Raw genomic sequence first — 24,803 nt, 5'->3', positions numbered from 1 at the left:
CATTATCTCTCCCTACGCAGAGTGTACGAAATTTTTTGGTTTTTTCTATAGAAAGATGCCAAAGCATAAAAAGAAAGTAATCGATTGACGATCTTGAAATAATTATCAAATCTTCAACTCTCACGATGTCGCATACCCAATGATACCAGGTGACACGTCGAGACCGAACAACCGGAATGAAAACGTGCGAATTTTATGTCTATAACCTCATATATATGTATAGTAATATATAGATATAGTCGTAATGCTCGAAGCTCAAGCACACCCCTCTTTACTGAAACGTGAAACTCTAACCGTTTTTACTCAGCGCGTACGTGCGCAAAGTACCTACCTACCCATACAAGTATATATAGAGATTCATATAAATATATGTACACCTTTAAAGCATATATATAATATGTATATAACCTTTTACCAGCCTCACTGCTGTATATAGTACGAGAGTGCGAGAGGACTGCGCCGAGGAGGGAACGAAATGGAAATACAGACCCTCCTCAATTATCCATCGACCTATCCCGCTAATTACCTGAATTTTATACAGACACATTTGACGTACCTGTACGATTAATTATCCTCTGTGTAATTTGGCATAAATTTCGAAATTGCCGTGTCTAAGACCCTCGCTATTTTATAGCGTTTTTTCTTCTGATTTTGAAGTTTATTGTTTACCTTCACTTCTAGACGGGATCTCGCCTTGACAAGGCCCCGTCAATTTGATAGCGCACAAAAAAATTCACTTCGCCGATCTCGTTTGTCAGAATTTACTTTTACATTTTTCGTGATATTACATTTTTTATTATCTCTTTTTATAATTTTGCTTTTTTCTCTAACGTAACGTCTGAGCTCTACTATATTGTTTTTTACATACTGTAGTAGATTGAAAGTTGTATATTCTTCAGCCATTTTTTTTTTTTCTTCGCACATCAGGGGGTCGCCTGAAGTATTCAGTTTATCTATACACCTGAAAACTATCAGCAAGTGATCGACTAATTCGTAGATACAATTTTAACTTTTAAGGATTTTTACTTTTATTCATAGCCCATCATGAGAAAAAAGCGAAATGAAATGAAAGGAAAAGAACGAACTCTAATTTTTAATTTCCAAAATAACGAAGAAAGGGCGAAATAAAGAACGAGGAGTAAAGGAAGGAAAAATTTTTTCAACGAAACTTGATTTAACTCATGCATTGTGCATGATATATAAAATAAAGTGTCGCGCGAGAGAAGGAAATAAAGAAAAGTACACTACCCACCCGTTGAAATGAACAACTTTTGGAATATTTTCCGAAAATTTATTCGACCAGCTGTTATAACCAGCAGTTTCGCGCTCGAGTAAAGAATATCGGTATTACGTGTAGTTTTCGCGATATTTGTCGACAAAAAAGAAAAACTTTACCAGCGGCTCCTCATCGCGATTGCTTGGAAATTTGCATAGTCAGGTAGACGGGATGCACGTAATACGCGTCCTACCTACAACCATTGTTCCGAAAGCAAAGTTTTTTGCGAAAATATTTCAATGCATTCGCGTTACACGTATATTTCCTTCTGTTGTACAGTGACCGTCTAACTGCAGCAAACAGTGAAAATCGATCCATTCTTTCCTCACGTATAATACGCACACATATTTCATAGTACATTCAAGTTCCTCGCCGCCCTTGTACTCCCCCTGTATATATATATATATACACTTATATACATCAAACAATCTAGGTTCAGTTATGTACTAGAAGAGGAAGCAGATGTGAAGAGGCGCGTGTGTGGCCCTCCGCACCCTGCATGATGCAGCCGCGGAAAGAGTCGTGTGTACACGAAAGCGCGGGTATATACGTGTCTGTAAATGGTCGCCAGAAAAGTACCCATACCTATGTGGAAACATATTTTCTTGTACATATATATATATATACGTATTTTTCTACACGCACACACCCGATGCGTGCACGGAAACGCGCGTTCGTAAGATGAGGTATACGGCTCGTGCGTGTGGAGACCGAATATGCGGCCAGCCCCTGCAGTCCTAGGCATTGTGTACTTTGGTTTAGTGTTATATGCTAGACTCCTACAGTGAGTTAACGCATCCTCCAAAATACGGATTACCTGAGTAATCCGTGTGTTGAAAGCTTAGGCAGTAGTAACGTGCGGTTGTCGTAAACCTTTCAGTTTATTGGCTATCTGAGGATTAAGTCTCGTAATATTTCCTATTTTATTGTATAATTTCTTTCTTTCTTTGCTCGATTATTTCCTCCGGTTTTTTTTTGTTTTTTTTTTTTTCTTACTTCCTCTTCTTATTCGTTATATTCGAACGATGAGTGTTCTCTTACCTTTTACAACTATACGTGTGTATTGTAAGAAGGGGAAAAGGAGACCGCCGCGCGGACGGGCGATTTCGTAGGTAAAATTTTTATTGTGAGAATAAAATCATGCTTCGGTCTATGCACGTTTTTGACGTATGCAATTGCGACGAATCTCCGGATTAATGGAAACATCGTCGTTTATATTATGTACCGTATATGTACATACATAATTTGTTGAATGAAAATTTTGGGTGGCTGATTTTGACGCGAATTGCCCCCGTACATACATTTGCAGCTATTAACACAATGCTCCGTATATCCTAATTTATGTTATTTACGCTAATTTTGTTCTCATTATTACCGTCATCATAATCATTGTCGTATTATATTATTTGCTTCATTCATCGCGGGATTATTCGAACACACAAAATTAACGACATATATATATTTTGCATATCATACACGCGCTATGCACGTACGTACCCACATGAACGGGAAGTTTATTTCATTTTATTTCTCATACTTATTTTATTTTATTTTTTTTTGCTCCGCGGAAGAAACTCTGATATAAAATAATAACAATGGCAATAGCAGTAGTGGAGGAAGAAGAAGTAGCAGTAAAAGAAGATGATGAGCCGATATCCTTCGGTCTATAATCTAAACCACGAAAGAGATATGGCGAAGAATTTTTATAGTGCGGTCATGGAAGATGAACGATCCGTGGAAATCTGTGAAGGAATAAAATATACCGTATTCAGTTTTATGGTTTATATCCTCCGCGTATTAGAGTGCCGATTCATAATGCGTTATATATACATATACGTGTACGTGTGTGTATATGTGATGCGCGGCGGAATGGATGAATCATTTGTGGTTCTCTGATTGATTTTTATTGCGGAACGAACGAAGGTACGAACGGTTGGCAGACGCGGCTATCTGCTGGCCTGACGCAGGTTTTATTGCGTACCCGATCTCTCGTAATTTGCGTGAAAAATAGAAAAAGACGATCGTAACGATACGCGGTGTCTTCTGGAAATCGAGAAGAGAAAAAAAATAACGAAAGAAAGTAAACGCGAGAAAGTAAAATCGTGCCAAGGGGTAACATCGAAAGACAAACGAACGATCGGAAGATCGGAAAAAAATGGGAGCAGGGTAAAAAGCGTATCTATACACACGACTTTCCCTTCTCCGTTTTTTTCAGGTGGGAGTGCTCGCGACTCGAACGATGAACTAATAACGATAATTTGAAGTTTGTTACACGCACACGGGTATACTCGCACAGATAGACGGTGCGCGAGCAATTTGGTAGACATTTTTGGCAGGTGGTATCCCGAAAACCTTTGGCCAAGCCCTCTACCTGGTCATTAGTTCCTCAAGAAGATGTAATATAACGCACGTTACGCGTATGCGTGTATACCTGTACACGAAGTGTGTGTATATCCAATATGTCGGTATGGATTGACCTATCCATGTGCCGCGACGACGGGGTTGAGGAAGAAACACGCACTTTTACACGCATATCCTGCAACGCGCCCTTTACGCGCCGGTTTTCGGTACTTGTGAATATTTTCTATATGCCAGGGAAACGATGGCAGATGGTACCCTAGGCGCGCTGCTGCATTGCGGGGTGAACGGAAAAAGAAGGAACAAGTAAAAGAAGAAGAAGAAGAAGAAGAAGCCCTGCGCGCTTTACGTGTACATAGGAAAGAAGCCAAGGTTCGGGATCTCTCCCTAGTTTCTTCTCTCCCTCGTCGCCCTACCCTGATGAACACCTTCTTCCCTCGCCCTTTCCCCGTCCGTATACTTCTTTCCTTCGACCCCCTTTTTTTTTTTTCTATAGACGGATGTAAGGAAATACTCGGCGAAGCCCCCCCTGCGTAATCCGCAATCAATCAATATCGCGGATATTTTAAGGGAAAGGGACGCGGTACACTGTTGGTTCCAAGATACAATGGGAGCGTTACATCTATATGAAAGTAGGTATATCTAAACTCTTTGTTGGCACGTCAATATTCACGAAATTTTCTTTTTTTTTTTTTCTTTTTCTTTTTTTATCGCCAGGGATTTCTAATGCCGTGAATTGAATTTCCTTTGCCGCGCGGGTACGCGTGGAATTTTATTTTCTAAATATTTGAAAGTTTTCAATTTGTTTTTATTCGGAGGTAGACTTGGCCGGTAATGATAGGCGATCGTCGCGGTGTTATATAATACGGATTGCCACTTGGTTGAACACGGGGTGCCACGTTTCGTTGGAAGTTTTAATAGGCTAACCGGTGGGAAAGTCGAGCGAAGCGTCGTAAAGAGGAAGAAGAAGCAGAAGAAGAAGACCTATATTTTCAATCAGTCAACGCCCTGCGACATGAGGAGGTTTAGCAGTCGCGCGGAATGGTGGTTTTAATCCTCGATGAAAATTAGTTAGTTGCTCGCACGGAGTCGAGTGGCCCCGCGGTGTACTGCGTGGTGCGGAAATAGGGGAGGGGCGTCGGGGATGAGTTTTATTAAATTTTCAAGGAAATTCTATACGCGAAATAAATTTCAAGATGCCGTGCTTCGCTCTTCGGTACTTGGGACGCTTCTAAAAGCCCCCTTCGCTTCGTTTCACCTCTTCGTGTCTCTTCCGCTCTCTTTTCTTTCTATGTTCTTTTTCTCATTCTCTTCCTTTCCAACTCACGACTGCGGCGTGGAGTACGTTGCCTCGAATACCACCAACTTGTACGAAAGTAAAATACCCTCCCGAAGCCAAAACAAACTGATAGAGCTTGTTAATTCTCGAACTCTCGAAAGGAGGCGCGCCACCCTCCTTCGTCGTGTCTTCCGTATTATAATAACTCGGAAAAGCTCGATTCTCTGGTAGTAAACATTCGTTACGTCGTATCGAGAAATTCTTCGTACTTTTCAATTGCTGGGATACGCAATGGAAAAAGAAAAAAAAAAAAAAAAAAAATTGAAGAGAACCACCAAAATTCTCATCTCAAATCTAAAAATTAACGAGCAACCTCGTCTCGTGATGTCCGACAAATTGGCGAGTGAAAAGTTGGTATTCTTAAAAAATTTTCGATCCGGTATACCTGCAATTAAAATTTGCGACGCACCCCCGATCGGAGTGTCCGGTAATTTCGGAAATCCCGAAACGAAATTACTGGGCATGTTCGGGGGGCGTTTCGCTAATTTAGTCGAGTAGTTATTAAGAGACGTGTTTGGACGGCAGGTGCGAGAGGAGAAAAATCTAGTAAGTGCCCATAAAAGCACGTGAGTCGTGATGAAGTGAGAGAGGCGAACCGTCGGCGGTGTGAAGCCGGTATTCGTTTTGCGCCAGGTGCAAAAATGATCATTGAAAAGGACAATTCGTCGGGCGACACGCCGACGTGAAGAAAAGAATGAATTGCACAATGCAAAGGTGGACTATTTCACACATCTTATATGTAATACCCTAATTTCTTTCTACACGTAGACGGGGATCGAGGAGCGTTATAGGGTCGCGGCGTTATAACTGCATCCCCCCCGGCGTATCCTGGGCATTATTGTCCGGAGGTAAAATAGCCTCCCCCTTTTCTTCAGCTCCCAGTTTCGTTTCTCTTCTCTTCTCTTCTCTTCTCTGGTCTCCGCGCCATGGGCTGCTTCGCAGCTAGCGTCAGAAAACCAAGCGAGCCTCTTCCACGCGCAATGGAAAAAGGGACGAAGAAGGTACCCCGGGACATTTATAATCATCAGCTCAAAGACGGGCGCCGAAAATTCTCGGGAAGAATGAATTCCGGGAATAATGGAACGTGCCTTCCAAGTTCCATGCTCCCGTATATATACCCGTGTGTAGAGCACAGCAACCGGGAAGGACCCGACAACCCATAGCTTCGAAAATCCTGAGGTTACAAACCACCGACAACTAATCTCTTTTTTCACTTCTTTTCATTTTCATTTTCGTTTCTCCTTTTTTCACGTGTACACCTCGAACACACGAGGCTCTCTGTCTATATTAGGTTCTCATAAAACCAACCCACTCTGCACGCGTTAATTCTTCGTGTCTGAGTTAATAAAGTCCCTTAGCATCGGCGCACCGGGTTGAGGTGTCTAACTTGCACGAGGAGGAAAAAAAAAAAAATGGAAAAAGGTCCAGACTAGACTACGGTGCGATTCAAAATGGGTGACGTACTGCTTTTTTTTTTCTAATTTCTTGTTTACTTGCACCTTTTTTAATTTTCAAAGGTACATCTAATCTGGTGTGTGCACACTCCGCCAGTAAGTACAAAGGAGTCGGTTCTTTATTCTCTTCAGTTTCTTATTTTTTTTTCTTCCCTCAAAGTTTTTTCTTCTTATTTTCTTCCTTTATTTCTCCAAATTGGTCTAACAAAGTGCTAACGAAATGGTGGTGTAGGTAGTGCAGGTCGAGCGATTGTGCAGCAGCAAAGCTGCGGTCGTTGATCGTTCTTTTCTCTCTATTTTATTTTTTATTTTATTTTATTTTATTTTTTATTTTTTTTTCACCAAGTATATAAATGCGCATAGCTGTGAACTGCACTGTCTGTCCAGACACTCGTTAAAACTGAAAGCCATTAAAATTTTCCCGCTAAATGAGCCGTCAATTTTCTGTTATTGTTTTTCGATACGGATATTGATGTGTCTGTGATACGTAGGTGCAGGGATCCGATGGTCGTCGATGCGAAAATTTGAAGCGAAAGAGACGAAGTTTATAAAGTGATTAAACGAATGAATAACGAGGATAAATGGATCAAGGATCGAGTAAAACAAATATAAATGAATATAAGAGTTTGGGGGGGAGGTTAAAAAATAATGATAACGGAAAAAAAGCGTTGCGTTTTAATTTCCGCGAGCCTGTTGATAAATTCCCGTTTAGCTCCCTCTGCCTCCTGTCTCTCTCTCTCTCTCTCTGTACATGCCTCGTGAGCCCGAAACGCGAAATCTTTGAAAAATGCAACGCTGTTAACCCAACGTGGAATAAATCGCCGAGATTAATCCAGTTGCTTAGCTTTAGGATCCCCGAAACCCCCGTGAGTTTTTTTTTCCTCCTCTCTAGTCCGACCTTCCCAACGCCTTCTTTCATGCAGCGCACTGTTAAACTTAATTTGAGTAAATTAAGAAACTTTTCTTTTCGCGCGCGTTAGGGTCGACGGGACGGAACGGAACGGAACGAAACGAAACGGGACGGGACGGGGCGAAACAGGACGCGGGGTTCCGAGGAGTAAGAAATAAGAAGGGAAAAAAAAAAAATTAAAGAAAGGACGAAGATCTCCTCCTCCTCCCCCCATATTTTTCTCACATCAGCACAAGCATTTCTTGAATTTTTCTGACTTATTTCCAGCGCTTTTTCAACTCGATCTCGTAACTGTTACGCGAAACGATATCCCGTCTGTCTCGACTGGGACGCGATCGCTCCCCCGGCTAAGATAAAGCGATTTTACTCGTATTGTGAAAAATTGAGATTTTCATCCACTCCTCTAGTTCTCCTTCTTTTATTCCCCCCACAGTTTGTCTCCGCACGCAAGCGGAACATTGGTTTTGTATACCAGGCCGCGGAAGACCACGTCGTACTCCCTCTTGACCCTATTATTAACAGACATTTGTTTTTTCTATATCTACTTTCCCCGTTCCGAATAACCCTCGACACGCGTACGTCTTCATATTCTCGTATATCCTTACGTCGCACGCCATATGCGATTCGTTTTTTTCCTTACCATAGCAGAAATACGCTTGGCAAGGCACAATACCACCCGCTCGTTCGATACGCGATATGAAACTACTCCTGTTTCTTGCTCGATTCGCCAATTATATTACGCCATTCGATTTCAGCGCCACTCGACGTTTTTCTCTCCCTCCTTTTTTTTTCAACATTTTTTTTTCTGCTCGTGGTCCAGAAATCTTCGAAACGCTCCGGTGAACCGTTTACGCAAACCATACCGTATCGAGAGTATTGCGAAAAAATTTCTCTCGATTACGGAAAATTATTAGCAAATCAACCAATTCAGATACAAGACGTCGAAATCGTGTCTCCTTTTACCACGAATGACAATTATAATCCTAATTTATTACACCTATCTTAGAAAACTGTAGAAAACGTAAAACGTCACCACCACCCCCATTCCACCCCGTCGAGGGATTCCCAAGCCCCCGTTGCTTATCGTAGAACCGATTAGGACCAATTTGTTACGTTCTTTATTACACGCCGTCTTCTTATACGACTATAAATGTGCAGCCTAGTAACAGGTATATGGGTACGTAGGTCGTACACACACGTGTTCGTGTACGAGTCGTGTAATAGGTTCGAACTCGGGCACATGAGAGAGAGAGAGTTCTTTTTATTCTAGAAAACTTTTATTTCACGTCTATATTTTTTTTTCCCCCTTTCTTCGAGTTCATTTTTTACCGTTCCCCTATTTTTTTTTTTTGTTTTTTTCTTTTCCAACATTTTTTCAGACGCCGTAATTTTGTACGATAGTTAGTTTTGATCAGATCGTATCATGTGATACGTCGAGAGCTGGTTTCACGTTGTGCGTCGTGTGGTATACTCGTCCGGTATAATTGTGAAACAGAAATGTGAATACGTCGCGTCGCGTGAAAAGTTATCGTTATAGGACGAGTCGAAGACGTACGTTTATATATCGCGTTGAGTTCAACACTTGTAACGAGTAAACGAAGTACACGTAACCAAGTATACGGGGTGGCGTAACGAAACTGACGAACCGTCGCCGTCGTTGTGCGTATGAAACATTTATAACAACGTGTACGCGTTCGCGTACTACATATGTACCTGCGTAAATGCGCGTTATTAACAGCCATTTACTCCGCAACCCCCGTGCCCCCGTTTCCCGGGGGTTATTAGAGTCGGCACACGTATGTACGTGAAATTTGTACACGCTACGTCGCATAAACGCGGGGAAGAGCAAAATTTACGCGTGTGCCTGCGTAGCAGTTCTACGTGCGTGTGCGTGCGCGCGCGCGATACGAAAGTAAAACGTCGTAGTCGTCGTCGGTAGTGCAATAACGTAACGAGGATAGGGAGATGGCCGTAGGGGAGGTGAAAGGGGAAAACGAGGACGAGCTGCAAAGCCAGTTGTTGTATAGGACATCGACGTCAACCGGAAGTGGCTTGCTTCACCGACGTTTGTTGTCGGAGGAAGCCAGTACGCGAGCACAGGCGGGCAATATTCAGCGAACTGCAGGCCTCGCGTCGATTCAATGATCATGAAATTGCGATTGTGAAACGACCCGTTGAAGTGCCGAAGAGGAGGGGAAGGGCACCGGAGGACAGGGTTCGGGAATAGGGACAGGGATAGGGGGAGTATATGCAACTCGAAAATACCAATTAGAATTCCCTGCCGCGCGCGCACCGCTCCCTTATTTCGCGGTGCTCGACGTTCGGGTAATTCGATAAATTATTGCCGATCGATATATCGCGCGAGGATTATTGTTGCAGAGTATAATGTTATACGGCGGGATTTATACCCCCGTTATATAATCCTTGATAGTCAAATAATTGCGTCGATGAAACACGCGCGCGCGGCGATGATGTGTCGGACGTTACCTACGATGTACCGATTATTTTCGAGGGAAGAAAAACGAAAATCTCCAACAATTATTTTACGATCAATAATCCGACGGATCGATCGATTATTACCTTTTATAAGCTGTACGAAAACGCGTGTAGGTATGCCGATTGAAAAAAATATCGTAAAAATTATATAGGTATGTGCTCTTCATGCCCGCATACTTGTGTATAGGTACGTCCATAACAGTAATAACCACCCTCTGATTTATGGTCGATAAATATGTATAGCGTATTTATGTTTCGAACCGAAAGTGACAAATATCGTATTTTTGGGTTTCTGTAGACCATAAAATAGGGCTCTCGAAACTGTTGCGGGGGAAGGTCCTTCCGCGTATAGATCACATTGAACGAAAAATAAATTGTGTACACCCCCGAAACATCCCATAAAGCTTCGAAAGTCGAACGATGAATTTTTTATTCGAACAAAAAATTATTATAAAAAATTAAAAGTCCGCGAAATTGCTGCCGGGATGCCAACAGGTGATGAAATTTTCGAACCCCATCACTCTTCTCTATCCCTCTCTCCCTCGCGTTATTTTGGCCACCCATTTTTTGCACGGGGTTTTTTTTTTTTATTCCCAAAACGTAACCTGCATGATACCACGTGTGTACGCGCGATGCAATAAGTAGGCAAGAGAGATGGACTTGGATATGGGAGAGAGGGAGCGGAGTTGGTCGGTTTATGACCGCGTAGTGGCCTGAACTTAGCCTCCCTCAGTTTCTCCAGTCACGGACAAACGGACAACTGCACAACGTGTATATATATATATATATGTATATCCACTAGGTACGGGGCAGTCAGGCACATTATTATACTCGTATACAGTATACGCGGTACACGCGGACTGTTATATTCCCGGGAACGAGGAGGAACCCTCGCCCGATGGTTCTCCAGGGATATATACGCGTACGTACCGCGTACTTATACGTATGTATAAGGTATGTGTATAATTGTGGGTATACGTACACCGCTATAAACGTGCGTATACGTATTCACGTGTATACCTTACGCCGTACGACGTCGCGCGCGTATGTGTCCTGGGCGCGAAACGTCGTCGACGACCGCGCTAGTCCGGAGCCACCGAGGGCGACAAAAATCAAGCCATCGACCGACTAATGGCTGATAATGACGAGTGATAAATGATAAATTACTCCGTGGGCCGATAATTCCTCGTTTTCCCATCCGGTATATCGCATTTCCGCGACACCGTCAACGCTGCGTAACGCAACGAACGTTGTACAGCAGCACACGCGGCGAATACCGATATATATATATATATATATATATATATATCCGTCGGTTTGCGGCAGAGCAGTTTATACACACCCTTATACGCAACCCCTAAACTCCCTAAGCTAAAATATATACGCATTCCACCCGCAAGAGAGGACATGAGGGATCGCTCGCCATAATTCACCACCGGGGGTGCATGCGGGAGGGAGGAGGGAGGAGGGGGTGAAGGTTGTGAAGGTTGTGTAGTATACATCCAGTCAAAGCTGAAGTAGCATCGTGTACATGTAGGTTGTGCGTCGACGACGACCACGACCACGCGGTAATACGCGAAAAAAAGTAAGGCCTGACACACGCGCGGTGAAAAAACGCTGAAGAAAAGGTACTATTTTATATGCTTAGATGCGCGATTCGCGGAGCGCCTTTCCTTGCCCATATTGGACTCGGGATTTATCGCTATCCGATCCCCGACTTGTACTCGGATAGGTATACCGGTCGGCCGTACCTATACTTCTTCTTCTTCTTCTTCTTATACCTGCCATCAACGCCACCTCCGAACTACTAGTTGGGAATTCAGACCTTGATAGTCATCGGTGAAATCACCGGATCCGCCGACTACCTGCATACCACCTTGCCCCGCGACCGCTCAGAGGTGCGTCAGATTTTTATTAACCGTGTTCGCGGTTTCAAAATCACGTTCGGGAGTTCATCGAAGAGTTTAACTTATGAGAGAACGTTTTTTCGCGGTGGGAATTTCGTCGGGCGATCCGTTCGAAGAAGGTACGGTATCAGCGGTTGTTATTGCAGCGGTGGTTCCGTTTCTCAATTTCTTGAACGTGTGTGACGTTGCGGCGAGAGAGAGCAGAGGCGACGTGCCTCCTTCGATGATAGTTTTCCACCAGTACGAAATGTCTTGACATTTTCTACACCGGATCGGAATAGCGACACTATACGCGCCCTATACCTATATACGGAGTAAAGGAAAACAGGAAACAAGATTTTCTCGCTAACCACGTGTGTGACATGCGACCATTTTTAAATTAGGATCTCAGTTAGCTCAGATGGTGTTAATTATTTCTTGCGATTCTATTCAACCGCTCTTAACTCCGCTGTATACCGCACTGCAGTTGTGTTGCTCTCTTTTACAAGGGGCTGAATATTAACGCCTCCAGAGACCGCAGAATTCAACTTACACAAACGTGTATATATATATATATATAGGTATATACCAGATGCAGGGCGAAGACGAAAGGGATCCGTGCTTAGGGTTTCTTTTCTCTCGATATTTTTTACTTTGCTTTTTATTTTTCATTTTTTTTTTTCGTTTTTTTCTTTTTATTCATTGCGGAAATGACACGTCGTGGTAAACGAGGTTAAATTATGCATCACGACCGGTTTTTTTGCGTCGGCTAAGCAGAGCCTGCCTTAATACGAATTTGATTATATCTCCAGGGCGTTACGTTGCGTTATACGTTGTATAGTTTTATATATATATATATAGTGTTGTCTGAACCGAACGGTCATCAAGTGTACTGAACTCGAAGACACGTTATACTCGCTGTAATTTCAGAGCGGAGACAAAAGCTCCGGAGAATAGAAAAACTGCGGAGCTTGTGAACGTGCACCTTTTAAAAATTATTATGATTCGTAGATCTTTTTATATCGATCCGAATTAAGTCAGTCGCGTAAGAGTATAAACGCGCCTAATCGTATTCATGGTACGGCGGTTTTATTTGTACTGGAATATGATTTTTCCTCGAGATTTTTCCAAGTCAATTATTCACTTTTTGAAGCGGAAAAATTGGAATATCTAGATGGGATTCGAGCGTAGCGGAATTTAGTCGATGGATTCGTGTTTCTGACAATGAGATCAAAATACGTAAAAATATCACGTAAAAATCAATTTTAAAATGTATCGATTTTTTACTCCAAAATCGAAAAAATCCATGGGGTACTTCTTTGGATCTATTCGAATTTTGAGCCAAAAATGAAGTATTTTTAAAATCGATTGTAGGGCACTTTTCCAACGTAATTTGACCTCAGGAACACGAATCTAAAAGAAAAAATGACCTATCTATAAAATTGACCGAGTTATCGCCAATTTTTCGCATTTTCGGGTCAAAAATAAAAAATTGATTTTTTGATGTATCTTCATGTAATTTGAGCTGAGGAATCCGGATCCGAAAGAAAAATTCATCTATCCGCAAAAATGACCGAGTTATCCCCATTTTTTCGCATTTTTTACCGTAAAAATGGAGATATCTCGATGGGAAAAAATCGTAGCTCAATTTGGACAACGGATTCGTGTTCCTGAGGTCAAAATACATAGGAAAAGTGCCATACGATCAATTTTGAAAAATAAAAATTTTTGACCAAAATTTGAGATTTTTCCAAGGGGTACCCCTTACGATTTTTTCAAATTTTGGCCAAAAATTTTTATTTTTAAAAATCGATCGTATGGCACTTTTCTTATGTATTTTGACCTCAGGAACACGAATCCGCTGTCCAAATTGAGCTACGATTTTTTCCCATCGAGATATCTCCATTTTTATGGTAAAAAATGCGAAAAAATGGGGATAACTCGGTCATTTTTGCGGATAGATGAATTTTTCTTCCGGATTCGGGTTCCTAAGATCAAATTACATCAAGATAGACTAAGAAATCAATTTTTTATTTTTGACCCCAAAAAGCTGAAAATTGGCGATAACTCGGTCAATTTTAGAGATAGATCGATTTTTCTCTCAGTTTCGGATTCCTGACATCAAAATACGTCAGAAAAGTGTAATACAATCAATTTTGAAACTACTTTACTTTTCGCCCAAAAATCGATTTTTTTTTTGGCTTCTCAAGGGTAATCTTACATGTAATTAGCTCAGGAATTCGAATCTAAAAGCCAAAATCATCTACTCGTGCAATCGATCGAGTAATCATCAATTATTCGCTGTCGGGAGCAAAAAATTAAGACGTATCGATTGGTTTTAGTCGTAGACCCACTTTGATTCATCGCAATCCATGCATGGGTCGAAATATTCGAATTTCTCAATTCACCAGCAAACCCGAGCTTTGATGGAGTCAGCGTAGCCAGCAGCATAGCGCTTTGTTTTGAGTCGTCACCTTCAGGGCTCAGCAGAGGTGACGCCCTACAACAAACCGCGCGCCCGTGGCTACCTGACTCTAGCTGAACTCGTACTCCCTCGTAGTGAAATATCTCGATACGTTTCAATCCCATTTAGCCAACAGATCCGTATTTGTTACATCCAAATAGATGTAAAACCATTACAATTCGGTAAGGAAAATTTCCAGGATTTCTGGCCTTATAATCACAAAAATCATTCCTATTTTTCAATTATTGGACGAAACAAAATTTACCTGAAAGTGTATTGTCGTATAGGAAGAAAACGTGTTAGGTGCTTCGAGAAATTAGGAACGAGTCGTGTACCGAAAGGACTTCGTAAATAACTAAATATCGAGTGAAACCGTTATACGTGTTTTACCTGCTTTCGACTACTCATATTGTACTTATATCTATATAATTATTCCCTTACTTCCTCTACCTTGTAATTGTCCGAACATTTACCTACCTGCTTTTGAAATGCTGTTGCTGCTGCTGCTGCTGTTGTTACAGAATAGGGTGAACCGGATAATTGCGTCAAGTGGTGAACCCAAAAGTTCCCCTTAAACTGTCGAGCAATTTACGACACGTATAACACATATATTGCTTTTAGGGAAAATTTTAATACATTTTCCGTGTCCTACCTACTCGTCATTAACTTTTATCGCAGAATCGTCATAAAGGATTATACATTTACTGTGTGCCTATAATTGACTCGCATTAATCGCAAATTTCCGATCTCAATTCTTTATGTACTTTCAACCTTTCATCGCATTTCAAAGATAGATTTAGATACGAATCCACGAGCATACCCAACTTGTAATCCGCCGACAGTCCTCGGGTTTATACCTTCAGCAGATTCGCATCGGTAGTCCAGAAAACCAGAAAAAAAACCAAGGAAAAATTGAGCTACATTGAAAAAGTTTCGATTTCGCGAATTTATTCCTGACAATTCAAATCGATCGAATTTTTTTGCGGGGAGCAAGAATTATCCGCAAAAAGAATGTATACCAAAATGAAAATCTGAAGTGCGGTATTTCTGAAACTGCACGATTCGCACGTTACTTACTCTGGTTCACAAAGGAACTGACCCCTGCGGCCACAACCAAAAATCTGAATTTCACCCTTCTCGTTAAAATTTTCAGTCTTTGTTGTATGTACAGATCGTCGTTCGTGAAAGGGGAAGGTAGTTGACGTACGATTCACCCAACGACACGTTTGTACACGTATTCCGTTGTACCAAAAGCACCTTTTCCTTTTCGCGTATAGTTTAAAAAGTAAATAGGATCTCTTGAATTTGAAATCCCTTAAATCTGAGGCAAAGAAGGCTAAGCGCTGCGGCTTACACCGTAGCTTTTGCTTTTGAGTTTGATGCACACTAGGTACACCGTAGCCGTTGTGCAGCTTCTTCTACCTCCGTTTCAGCTTCCTTCCTCAGCGACCTTAAAGTCCACGGTTTTTCTGTTGTGCAGCCAGGCTGCCGTTCCCCCTACCGTTGGCTGCGCACACACACCTAGAATTTAGTCCCTAAAAAAGAATAAAAATGAAAAATTCCGTTTCGTTCGTGAGGAGGTATACCTATATACGTGTATATAGGTGTGCGAGTACATGAGTATAACCTTACCCCCCTACTATTTTCTCTGTTACAGGTAGCAGCTCGGACATCAGTCGCTCAGCTGACTCAGACCTGTGGAGACCTACCGACCCTCCTAACCATCCGCGTGGGGTTTCCGGACGACGGGCGCCGGTGGGTTTCTAAATCGAAATGTAAACTGGAAACTTGTTAATTTTTTATAAAACGACCAAATAAAAGAAGAAGAAGAACAAGAAGAAGAAAAAAAAAAACGAAAAACTAAAACTAAACTAAGAAGAAAACGAGAAGAGAAGAACGAAAAAAGGAAAAATATATATATATATATATATCAAAGAACGTGTCAAAGTTCAACGAAGTAACGAGTTTTCATCTTTATATTAATCGTTTTACCATAGTGTGCGTACGACGCGGGTTTGAAATCCATCCATTTTATTATAAATATCATATTTTCTTTTTAAAAAGTGTCAAAAGTTCTTTACCCGTAGTTCGTGATACAGTGAAGTTCTGATAGAAATTATTTTGAATAAAATAGAGGAAGGAAGGAGAAACAAGTGTTCCCAAATACGTATACGAGTGATTGGATTTCCAGTGAATACATACACACACATATATATTGATACAATTAATCGAAAAATTGTGATTCATCTTCAGCAGAACGTTAACGGATTATAACATCGACGCACATCGAGGCATATAGGAATATTGTTGTTATCGTTGTTAATGTTATAATTGGGAGGAAAAGAAACATCAAATTTTAATTGTTAGCGACAGTGAATACGAGTGAAAATTTAGAGAGCAACCGTTTTTACTCTAGTTTGAATATTTCGATATTTTTATTTGGTTTTTCTTCTATCAATTTTTTGTTCCTTTTTTCGTTTCAAGCACTCTGAAACACGTGTCATGTCCGCCTGCAGCAGCAGGCACGCTCGAGCTCTTTAACTGCAAATGACTTCCCGTCGAATTGATTTAAAAACCAGCGGTGATATGAAATTAAGGGCTTAAGTTTAGGTCATAAATCCTAATTAACCCTTCGTTCAAGTAAAACTAAAAAAAAAAAAAGAAAGAGAAAAATCTGACAGTGTTCATGGAGTGAGATATACGACCCCGTAGTGAAAAGTGATGAACGAATAGGAAGGTTTTTCTCCTTTTAAATTCTAAATCATCCGAACAACAAGAAGTCAGACAAGAATATGCGTGCGAAAAATAACGTCACGTTACTCTTCGTGTCGTCTATTAGTGAAATTTATAAAATATCCTTGTTGAAGAATTAAAAAAAAAAAGCAAAAAGAATTAGTGCAATTTGAGTGGTAATAATATATTACATATATTGAAATAAAGTGTTGTGATCATTCTCTAAATTGGTTATCCATCTCTAGATGAATAAGGATTATAAATAAATAAAATTTAAACAGAAAAAGAAAGGACCCGAGCATATAGTAAAATAAAAGAAATTTGCGTTCAAGAAAAATAAGTGCGACGTGGTGCGAGTGCGTGTGAGTGTTGCGTAGTTGTCGATAGAAGAAAATATAAAATAAATAAGGAAACTGTATCGGTGATAATCGATTCAATAGAATCATCAGTTTTTCACCGAATAACGGGGAAAAAAAAAAAAAAACGAAGAGAAAAGGAAAAAGGAAAGAAAAATGGGAACCAAAATTAGATAGGCGACTAAAACTTTAGTCGGCTTCGAGATAGTGTGACGGATAAATTGATATCCTGGCGTTTGGAGAATCAGTTTTCTGACAAAACGTGAGATCACGTCTCGGCAAACATAACGTAACTATGTTCGTGATGTCGACGCGAGTACTGCTCTGGTTCTCGACGTTGTCGTGTGTGACGTTGCAGGTGAGAGGTACGGGAGAAGGAGGTCCGAACAGCCCGGTATTCAACTTGGACCATACGACACTGGAAAAAAACCTGGCAGCCATTTTTAACAAAGTGTCACACGGCTCGGCCACCACCAAACGAAGCGTACCGGTATACGAGGCTCAAATGTCCGCCAGTACAACTTTGTCCACCGTACCGGCACCCCTGACCACAACTCCCACGTCACCGTCCATCAGGTATCCCATTCCACGCGCAACCATGGCGCCCCCGTACCGGGAAATACCGTCGTACGCACCTCCGGCTAGGGCGTTTTTCACGCCACCCTTACCTCCGGAGTACCTAAACCCTTTCGCGGACAAACCTACCCTCAGGGGTACGAATACCGACACTCATTCGGGGGTACGACGACCCGTTCCACCGCCGAGTCTGACTCCGGCGCACGAAAGGATACCCATTAGGCCTCCAGATCTTGTTCAGGGGGCCTCGCAGAGTCCGGAAAAGCCACCGGCGTCGAGAAATAAACCGTTGAATACGCCGAGCAAGGAACAGCAGAAGGGATTGGAGGTAGTCGGTGATACTGACCGGAAAAACAACAGCAGCAGCGAGGTAGTACCGACGTTACATTATCCCAGTATATCTAGAATACTCTCGGGAAGTAACGGGAGGAAACAGGACGTACCGGAGATCCTGTTCCGCCCCGTGTCGACGAAAGTACCACCGCTGCACAATTTACCTCCTCATTCTACTACTGAAGGACCGTCGACCACCAGCACTCAGAGAACTATAACGAAAATTTTTAACCCGGTCACACATCCGACGATATTCAATCTGCCGAACACTAGGCGGCAGGAGGAGGATAACGGCGATCATAATCTCAAGGACGAGAACGGTGACGCTCATGGGATCAGAACCGAGAACATTGAGATCGTGGACGCCGAGAGGCTCCCTTATCCCCAACCCCAGCCACCCGCGCCCTCGAAAAGACCGTCGGGTAACAACCACGTGATTAATCAGGTGGATTCCCACCCGCTGGCGTCCACGTGGAACATAGCCTGGTCCCTCCACGTATACGTGGCGGCCATAATGTTCACTCTTATGGCACTTTACTCGATCTATAAAATCGTGCGGTTCAACGAAGCGACGAATCTCTTGAGCCAGTCGTATTTTCTCACGGTGCATCTACTTCTCACAACCATTTGCACCCTTAGGTGTTTTCACCTATTCTACGACGCTTACAACCTCGCGGGTTCCCTGCCGGAACCCCTCTCGAGGGTTTTGATGTACCTTCCGGCGCCTCTGCTCACCACAGCGTTTGCCACGCTTGTTCTTTACCTGGCGAGATGCTCGCAGGCGCCGTCATTGAATAACAAATTCATCTCGCCGACCGCCCTCGTGCTCTGCTCAGCCGTCCACGTGGTGTTATGCATATCTCTACACGTCTCGACTCACGTACTCGACTACAACGACGACGCGAAAATATTACCGTTGGTCTGCCAGTGCGTTTATATAATAGTCTGCGTTACTCTGGGCCTATGCTACATGTACGTGTATCGCGTTGCCAGGTCGCAGATTCAGATTACGAATACAAAATCCGTTGGGAATCACGTCGGTGCTGACCCAACAACCGTCGCCCTTAGTACCGCCATTACCACGACAATAGCAACAGCCATGTTGTCGATACTCATGGGATTCGTACAACTGTACGGAATATTCGGCGTTCAAGGAAGGATAGGACCTCCCGGATACCCCTGGTTATGGTGGGGCTGGCAGTTCTCCGTGAGGCTTCTCGAACTATCAATTTGCGGTCTATTGGCCTGGGTCGGAAGCCTCTCGCAGTATCCGCTACGCGAGAAACAGCTGCAACAGCATTCGGCGCATTCGGGATTCGCGCTATTTCCATGCGGCAGTTCAACCTCCACCGAGAATATGGACGACGTACTGTATCCCGCCATATGCAGCACCAATCAGGCCATCCAGAACTACACGAATCGTACCGGTAAACAAGTGTACGACGATAGTTTTCCGCTCAATACCCTACCCGAACACTTGAACATCTCCGGTACCTTCGAGCGACATTCTATAAGAAAGTCGGGGACCATGGGACATTTCCCCCACGAAGCGAGGAGCTCATTAAACCGCCACGGAAACGGCGTACAAACTTTAAGGGCGTCCTCGGATTCCAGGGGTAGACATACGCCGATACAAAATCTCCACGATCAACCGCCAACGTCCGGCTCTACGATGCTAGTTGCCGAAGATGGCTTCGTTAGATTCCGAAGTCTCGGCGCGGAGGAGGACGACCTATCCGACTCGCACAGTATCGTCGGTACTCACGGACGGGGAAGTTCCTTAGCCGGTAGCGTCAGATATAACGCCAGACATCCGGGGATACAACATCAACATCAACACTCTCATTCCAGTCATCAAGGGCACCATCAAAGTCATCACCAACTCTACAACAACACGTAGGCCGGGGCGACGCACAGTCAGGGCTGAAGAGTCTTCGCTCGCGCTGTGAGATTTAATGGTGAGTTGAAATTCGAAATCAATTAACGAAGGCGCAAGTGCCTACTCGTAGACGTGAAATCCAACTTCTTGACGAAATAAAAAAAAACAAAAAAACAAAACAAAAAAAAAAGAAAGACCCTCGACAAGTAGCTAGGGAAACTTGTTCAACTTATACAGGCCTTACCTTACCACTTCAAAGTGCGTGATCAGCTGACTGGAAATCTAATATTCGTATACACTCGAGTTCTGAGAGAAATTGAAACGAGACATTAAATTCTCTGGTATCTCCAGTTTCATTTGAAATTCCAAAATTTTAGAAAATTCACCATCTCAATGGATCAAAGTTACTCTTATTCGATGTTTGAAAAAACAAAGTCCTGGTTTTAGAAATTCTGGATCATCGTTAAAGATACTGCTCGTGTTCTTGGATGATATGAAAAAAAAATTACCACGCCGTGTTTCGGAATTTCTTAAACCTAAGAACTCACTTTGCATATTTTGGAAATATCTTTGCATAAAATTTTTATCGGAAAATGCAAAACATTAACATCACGTACGCTTGACTACGTCTTTTAACATCGCCCCTTTCCTCTTTTATTCGATGATAAAAATTCATCGTCTCCTTAATTTTTTATATCTCCGGTACACCTATGTTAACGTACAATGAAGAGAAAGAGAAAAAAAAAAACAAGAGATACAATTTCTTTCACAGCTTTTCGTTTTGGCGACCCGGTGAAGACGACAAGGCCGAGAGGACACGGCACAGCGCGGACAACGCCTCGTTCGAGTCCTTCGAAGTGAAAGAGACAAAATAAAAAAAAAAAAAATGGAAGATGATACCAACAATGAGGAACAAAAAGCTAAATAAAAATAATAGGAACATTAAAAAAAAAAAAAAAAACACCTGATCGATCTGATGTAAGATATTATATTGTCCCGTGTATAGACATCCATCCGTGGCCCCCTGATCTAGTTACTGTGCTGCTCAAACTCTCAGATAAAGTTAATATTGATATTTATTTAAAAAGAAGAGAGATACGAGAAGAAAAATCTAATCGCTGATGATAATAATAATAATGACAGCAACAATAATCGTCGTTACGGTTTGTGGAGAAGGCGATTTCCGAGACAAAGCCCTTGTATATATGAATATATATATTAACGTACAGGAAATGATGATATATATATATATAAAATGGAAGAAATATATATATATATATAAGTGGTAACGAATCTAATCTTATTTTCGAAGTACTTAATAAGTTAATAAGTTATTTTAATCGAACAAAAACTACCTTCGGAAGAAAAAAAGATGAGTAAATTGCGACGAAAGTGGAATTTTTCTTTTCATCTTCGCAGCGAAATTCTTCACAAGTGTAAAACGTACATAAATTTGATTGGAATACAAAATATTACATATATTTATAATATGGTACATCTATAACGTAAATGAGAGAAGATGAAAAAAAAAGATAAAAGACGAAAAATGAAACTGAACAACAAAAAAAAAACGAAACAAAATTAATGGATATACTTTGCCGCGAATCGCGTTCCGAAGGGTTTTCTAAATCGAAGGACGGGGTCTCATATGTATTCTACATCGGTGTATCGATCGGAATGTGTATGTACTCTACTTTACTGGATGTATAAGGAGTCGGGTGGGTATGTAAGGATAGATTTTGCTATATTATAGTACCTATCTAGGGGAAATGGGGGAGAGAAAAGGAGGGTATAAAAAAAAAAAGTTAGTGGTTGGTGTGGGACCCGCAGAGAAATTCAATCTGTTCTTTTAGATTTTCGTCGGAGAACAAAGTGGGTAGGTACCTTACCAACCTACTCACCCTGAATTCAGTCTAACCTGACCTGGCCTGACCTATCCTAGCCTTACCTGATGTGGTACATATCTGGGTGTACTATACTTATACATATATGAGCGGCAGATTCCACTTCCGCCAGTTTACTCTCTCGGTAGGGACAAAAAGAATTGACCGTTTTGGTCCAAGATGAGAATAATAGGGGCTTGTTGGGGGAAAAGAGTAAGAAAAAAAAAAAAAAAAATGGCGATGGTAAAGAGAGAATTATTAAGGGGAGAGGGTGCAGTGCAATAAAAGGTCCAAGGGGGCATTTGTACAGAGCCGTCACTTATTTAATGAAATACTAAATAAAATAAAGGAAAAAGAGAAAAACAGAGGAGGAAGAAGAAGAAAAAATTATGATAATGGTGATTATTATTATTATAATGACAAAAAATGAATAAATAAATAACTAATGAATATGAAATTAAATAATTATAAAGAAATTAAACTATTAGTATAAGTTTAACTTTAGTTAGTTTATAAGATTAGATTTAAGTTCGTCGATCGATATAAATATAAATACGATTATATATAAATATATATATGTATTATATATTAAAATATTGGTTAAGTTAAGTTAGCCACCGAACTGAAACGAGGTGTTGTTGATTGACAATTTTTCTTGTTTATTTAGAAAACAACAAATACAACATCATAATCAACGACAAGGACGACAAAGAAAAATTGAAAGAAAATAAATAAATTATTTGAAAAGAAAAGAAAATGAAAAAAATTCTCAAGTCTTGCTGAAGATTATTGAAAGGAGAGAAGAGACTTCTTTCATTTTACGCACACCATACATTAGACAGAAAAAGTTTCAGGCCACTCGAAAAGTTCAAATGAATGAACTGAACGCATACAGACTCATTGCAACGTAAGTTGAAAATATCTCTTCACTTTTGATCTTGTATTAAACTGTATTTACTATATGCATAGGTATCTGGTATATACATTAATCCGTTTTCGTACTTACCGTCAAACACGATGTCGCGACTCCGGATTAAAGAAATCCCAGAAATAATTACCTACACCCCCCCCCCCCCCCCTCGCACCTTGCATATTTATTTCTCTTTTTTGGTCTTCGTCTGATTTTGCAGTATTATCGCGTTTATTTGTTCGGTTCTCGCGTACTTACTATTTCGTATAATGGTATGCAAACTACGTGTACAAATACACGCGAACATTGCTCGGAATTTTTGCGAGAAAATTTTTACACGGATATGTTTACTCAAATTTATTTACCCACGTACATATATTATTTTTAATAATTAGCGCAAATTTTTTTGCATAGAAGTTTCGCTGGTCGCGTCGTGCCGTCCACCGACCCCACCGCACATCCGGCGTAACGATACATCGCGGGACTTATCTTCGTTTGTCCCGTGAGTGAAAAATAATAAGACAAAATGGAGCAAAAAATAAGATAGAAAAACCAAAAAAAAAAAGTAAGGCTCGTAAAAAAGAGAGAGAGAGAGAGAGAACGACTCTTCGTTATTTATAATAGGGCAGGCCGTTTGAATCCCAGCTCCGAAGGTACAACTCGGCGGTCACGTTACATAGATCTCCATAGGTACATATCTACTACCCGTGTGCATATACCTTGGCGAAATGCGCGAAGTCGCAACTGTGTACGTAAAGTACGTCAGAGAATGTTCGGGGAATCGTTATAGTTTGCCAAACACGTTGCATGCGACGGAAATATTATTTCGATACCTGCGAACACATCCTATACGTGTTGGTATAATAGTATATCGATTGATGCATCGCCTCTAACCTGCAGTCTTTCTCATTCTCTCTTCCCTATGCAATTTCCCCCGTTCTAGTTTCACTTCTGGTACACACACCCCGCATCTTTGACCATTACAAATGTTTTTTCTATCTTCTCGCTCTGTTATTTCTACCTGGGCGTTACAGTTTTAATTATCACTATTTTCCTATGTATTTATACAACCTTTCAATTTCGGGTTTTCTGTTCTCTACTTTTTATCTATCTCGTTTTGAAGCAATTTTTTTTTTTTCATCGCTTTTTCTCCGGAATTTTCAACATCGCTGGGCGTTCGTTGAGTTCCTCTCGTTTTTTCGAGCATTGTCGGATTTTTTTTTTTATTTTCTTTTTTACGAAGTTTTTATATCGGTCGCTTTTGTATTCCAACGTTATCATTATTATATTTTATTTTTTTTTCTACTTCCTGGGAGCACAATTTTTAAACTCTCGAAACGGCCAAGTCAAGCGAAGATGAAAACGCGCAAAATTCAAAGGGATGTATACGGTAAAAATATATGTTCAGAGCAATCAAAAGCACTCCATATACCTTTGCGATGGTAAATGGGGTTTGCTGTGTGATCTGACGGATTTAGTTTTTATTTTATTGGGTTTGGCGTTCCTTTTTCATTTTTTGCATATCATATACGAACGGTCATGAGCAAATCGCTTTGGGGGACAATCTCTGGAATATGTTTTTTGATTTTTTTTTTTTTTTCTTTTCATTCTTTTCATCTCGTCCGCGTCTCGATAGCTTGTGCGTTATCGTTCTAAAATATAATCGCATGCGATTCGTTATCGTTTCGCATCGCACGCGTACGCCATTTTTTATGAATCTTTTTTGGATATCCTGCAAGGAATTACGAAAACGACAACGCCCTTGTTGAGTCAAGGTCCCTATTCCGCTTCGACAAACAGGGAACTGCGTCAACAATCGTAAAAGTTATAAGGGGTTGCAAATCTGAGGTCGGAAAAGAGGGGGATAAGTATTGAAGAAAAAAAAAGAGAAAGCAAAAAAAAAAAAAAACAAGGAGAATCTGAAAAAAGAAACGAAGAAGTAGAATGTAT

At 41.3% G+C, this 24,803-nt stretch overlaps 1 protein-coding gene across 2 annotated transcripts in view; it reads left to right on the top strand.

Annotated features, from left to right (window-relative positions):
- Positions 1–22,709, top strand: part of LOC105692749 (proline-rich transmembrane protein 4) — an 88,152-nt gene extending 65,443 nt beyond the window's left edge. For both annotated transcript variants that reach the window (XM_012412169.3, XM_012412168.3), the window contains 2 exons: positions 15,841–20,139; positions 20,833–22,709. In XM_012412169.3, the coding sequence (XP_012267592.1) occupies positions 17,568–20,081 (2,514 nt within the window). In that variant the 5' untranslated portion in view covers positions 15,841–17,567 and the 3' untranslated portion in view covers positions 20,082–20,139; positions 20,833–22,709. The remainder of the gene's footprint in view (positions 1–15,840; positions 20,140–20,832) is intronic.
- The last annotated feature ends 2,094 nt before the right edge of the window (positions 22,710–24,803 follow it).

This window comes from Athalia rosae, chromosome 4, assembly GCF_917208135.1.
Source record: "Athalia rosae chromosome 4, iyAthRosa1.1, whole genome shotgun sequence".
NCBI classification, from domain to species: Eukaryota; Metazoa; Arthropoda; class Insecta; order Hymenoptera; family Athaliidae; genus Athalia; species Athalia rosae.
The sequence above is the reverse complement of the archived record's forward strand: the minus strand, read 5'-3'. Positions and strand labels throughout refer to the sequence as shown.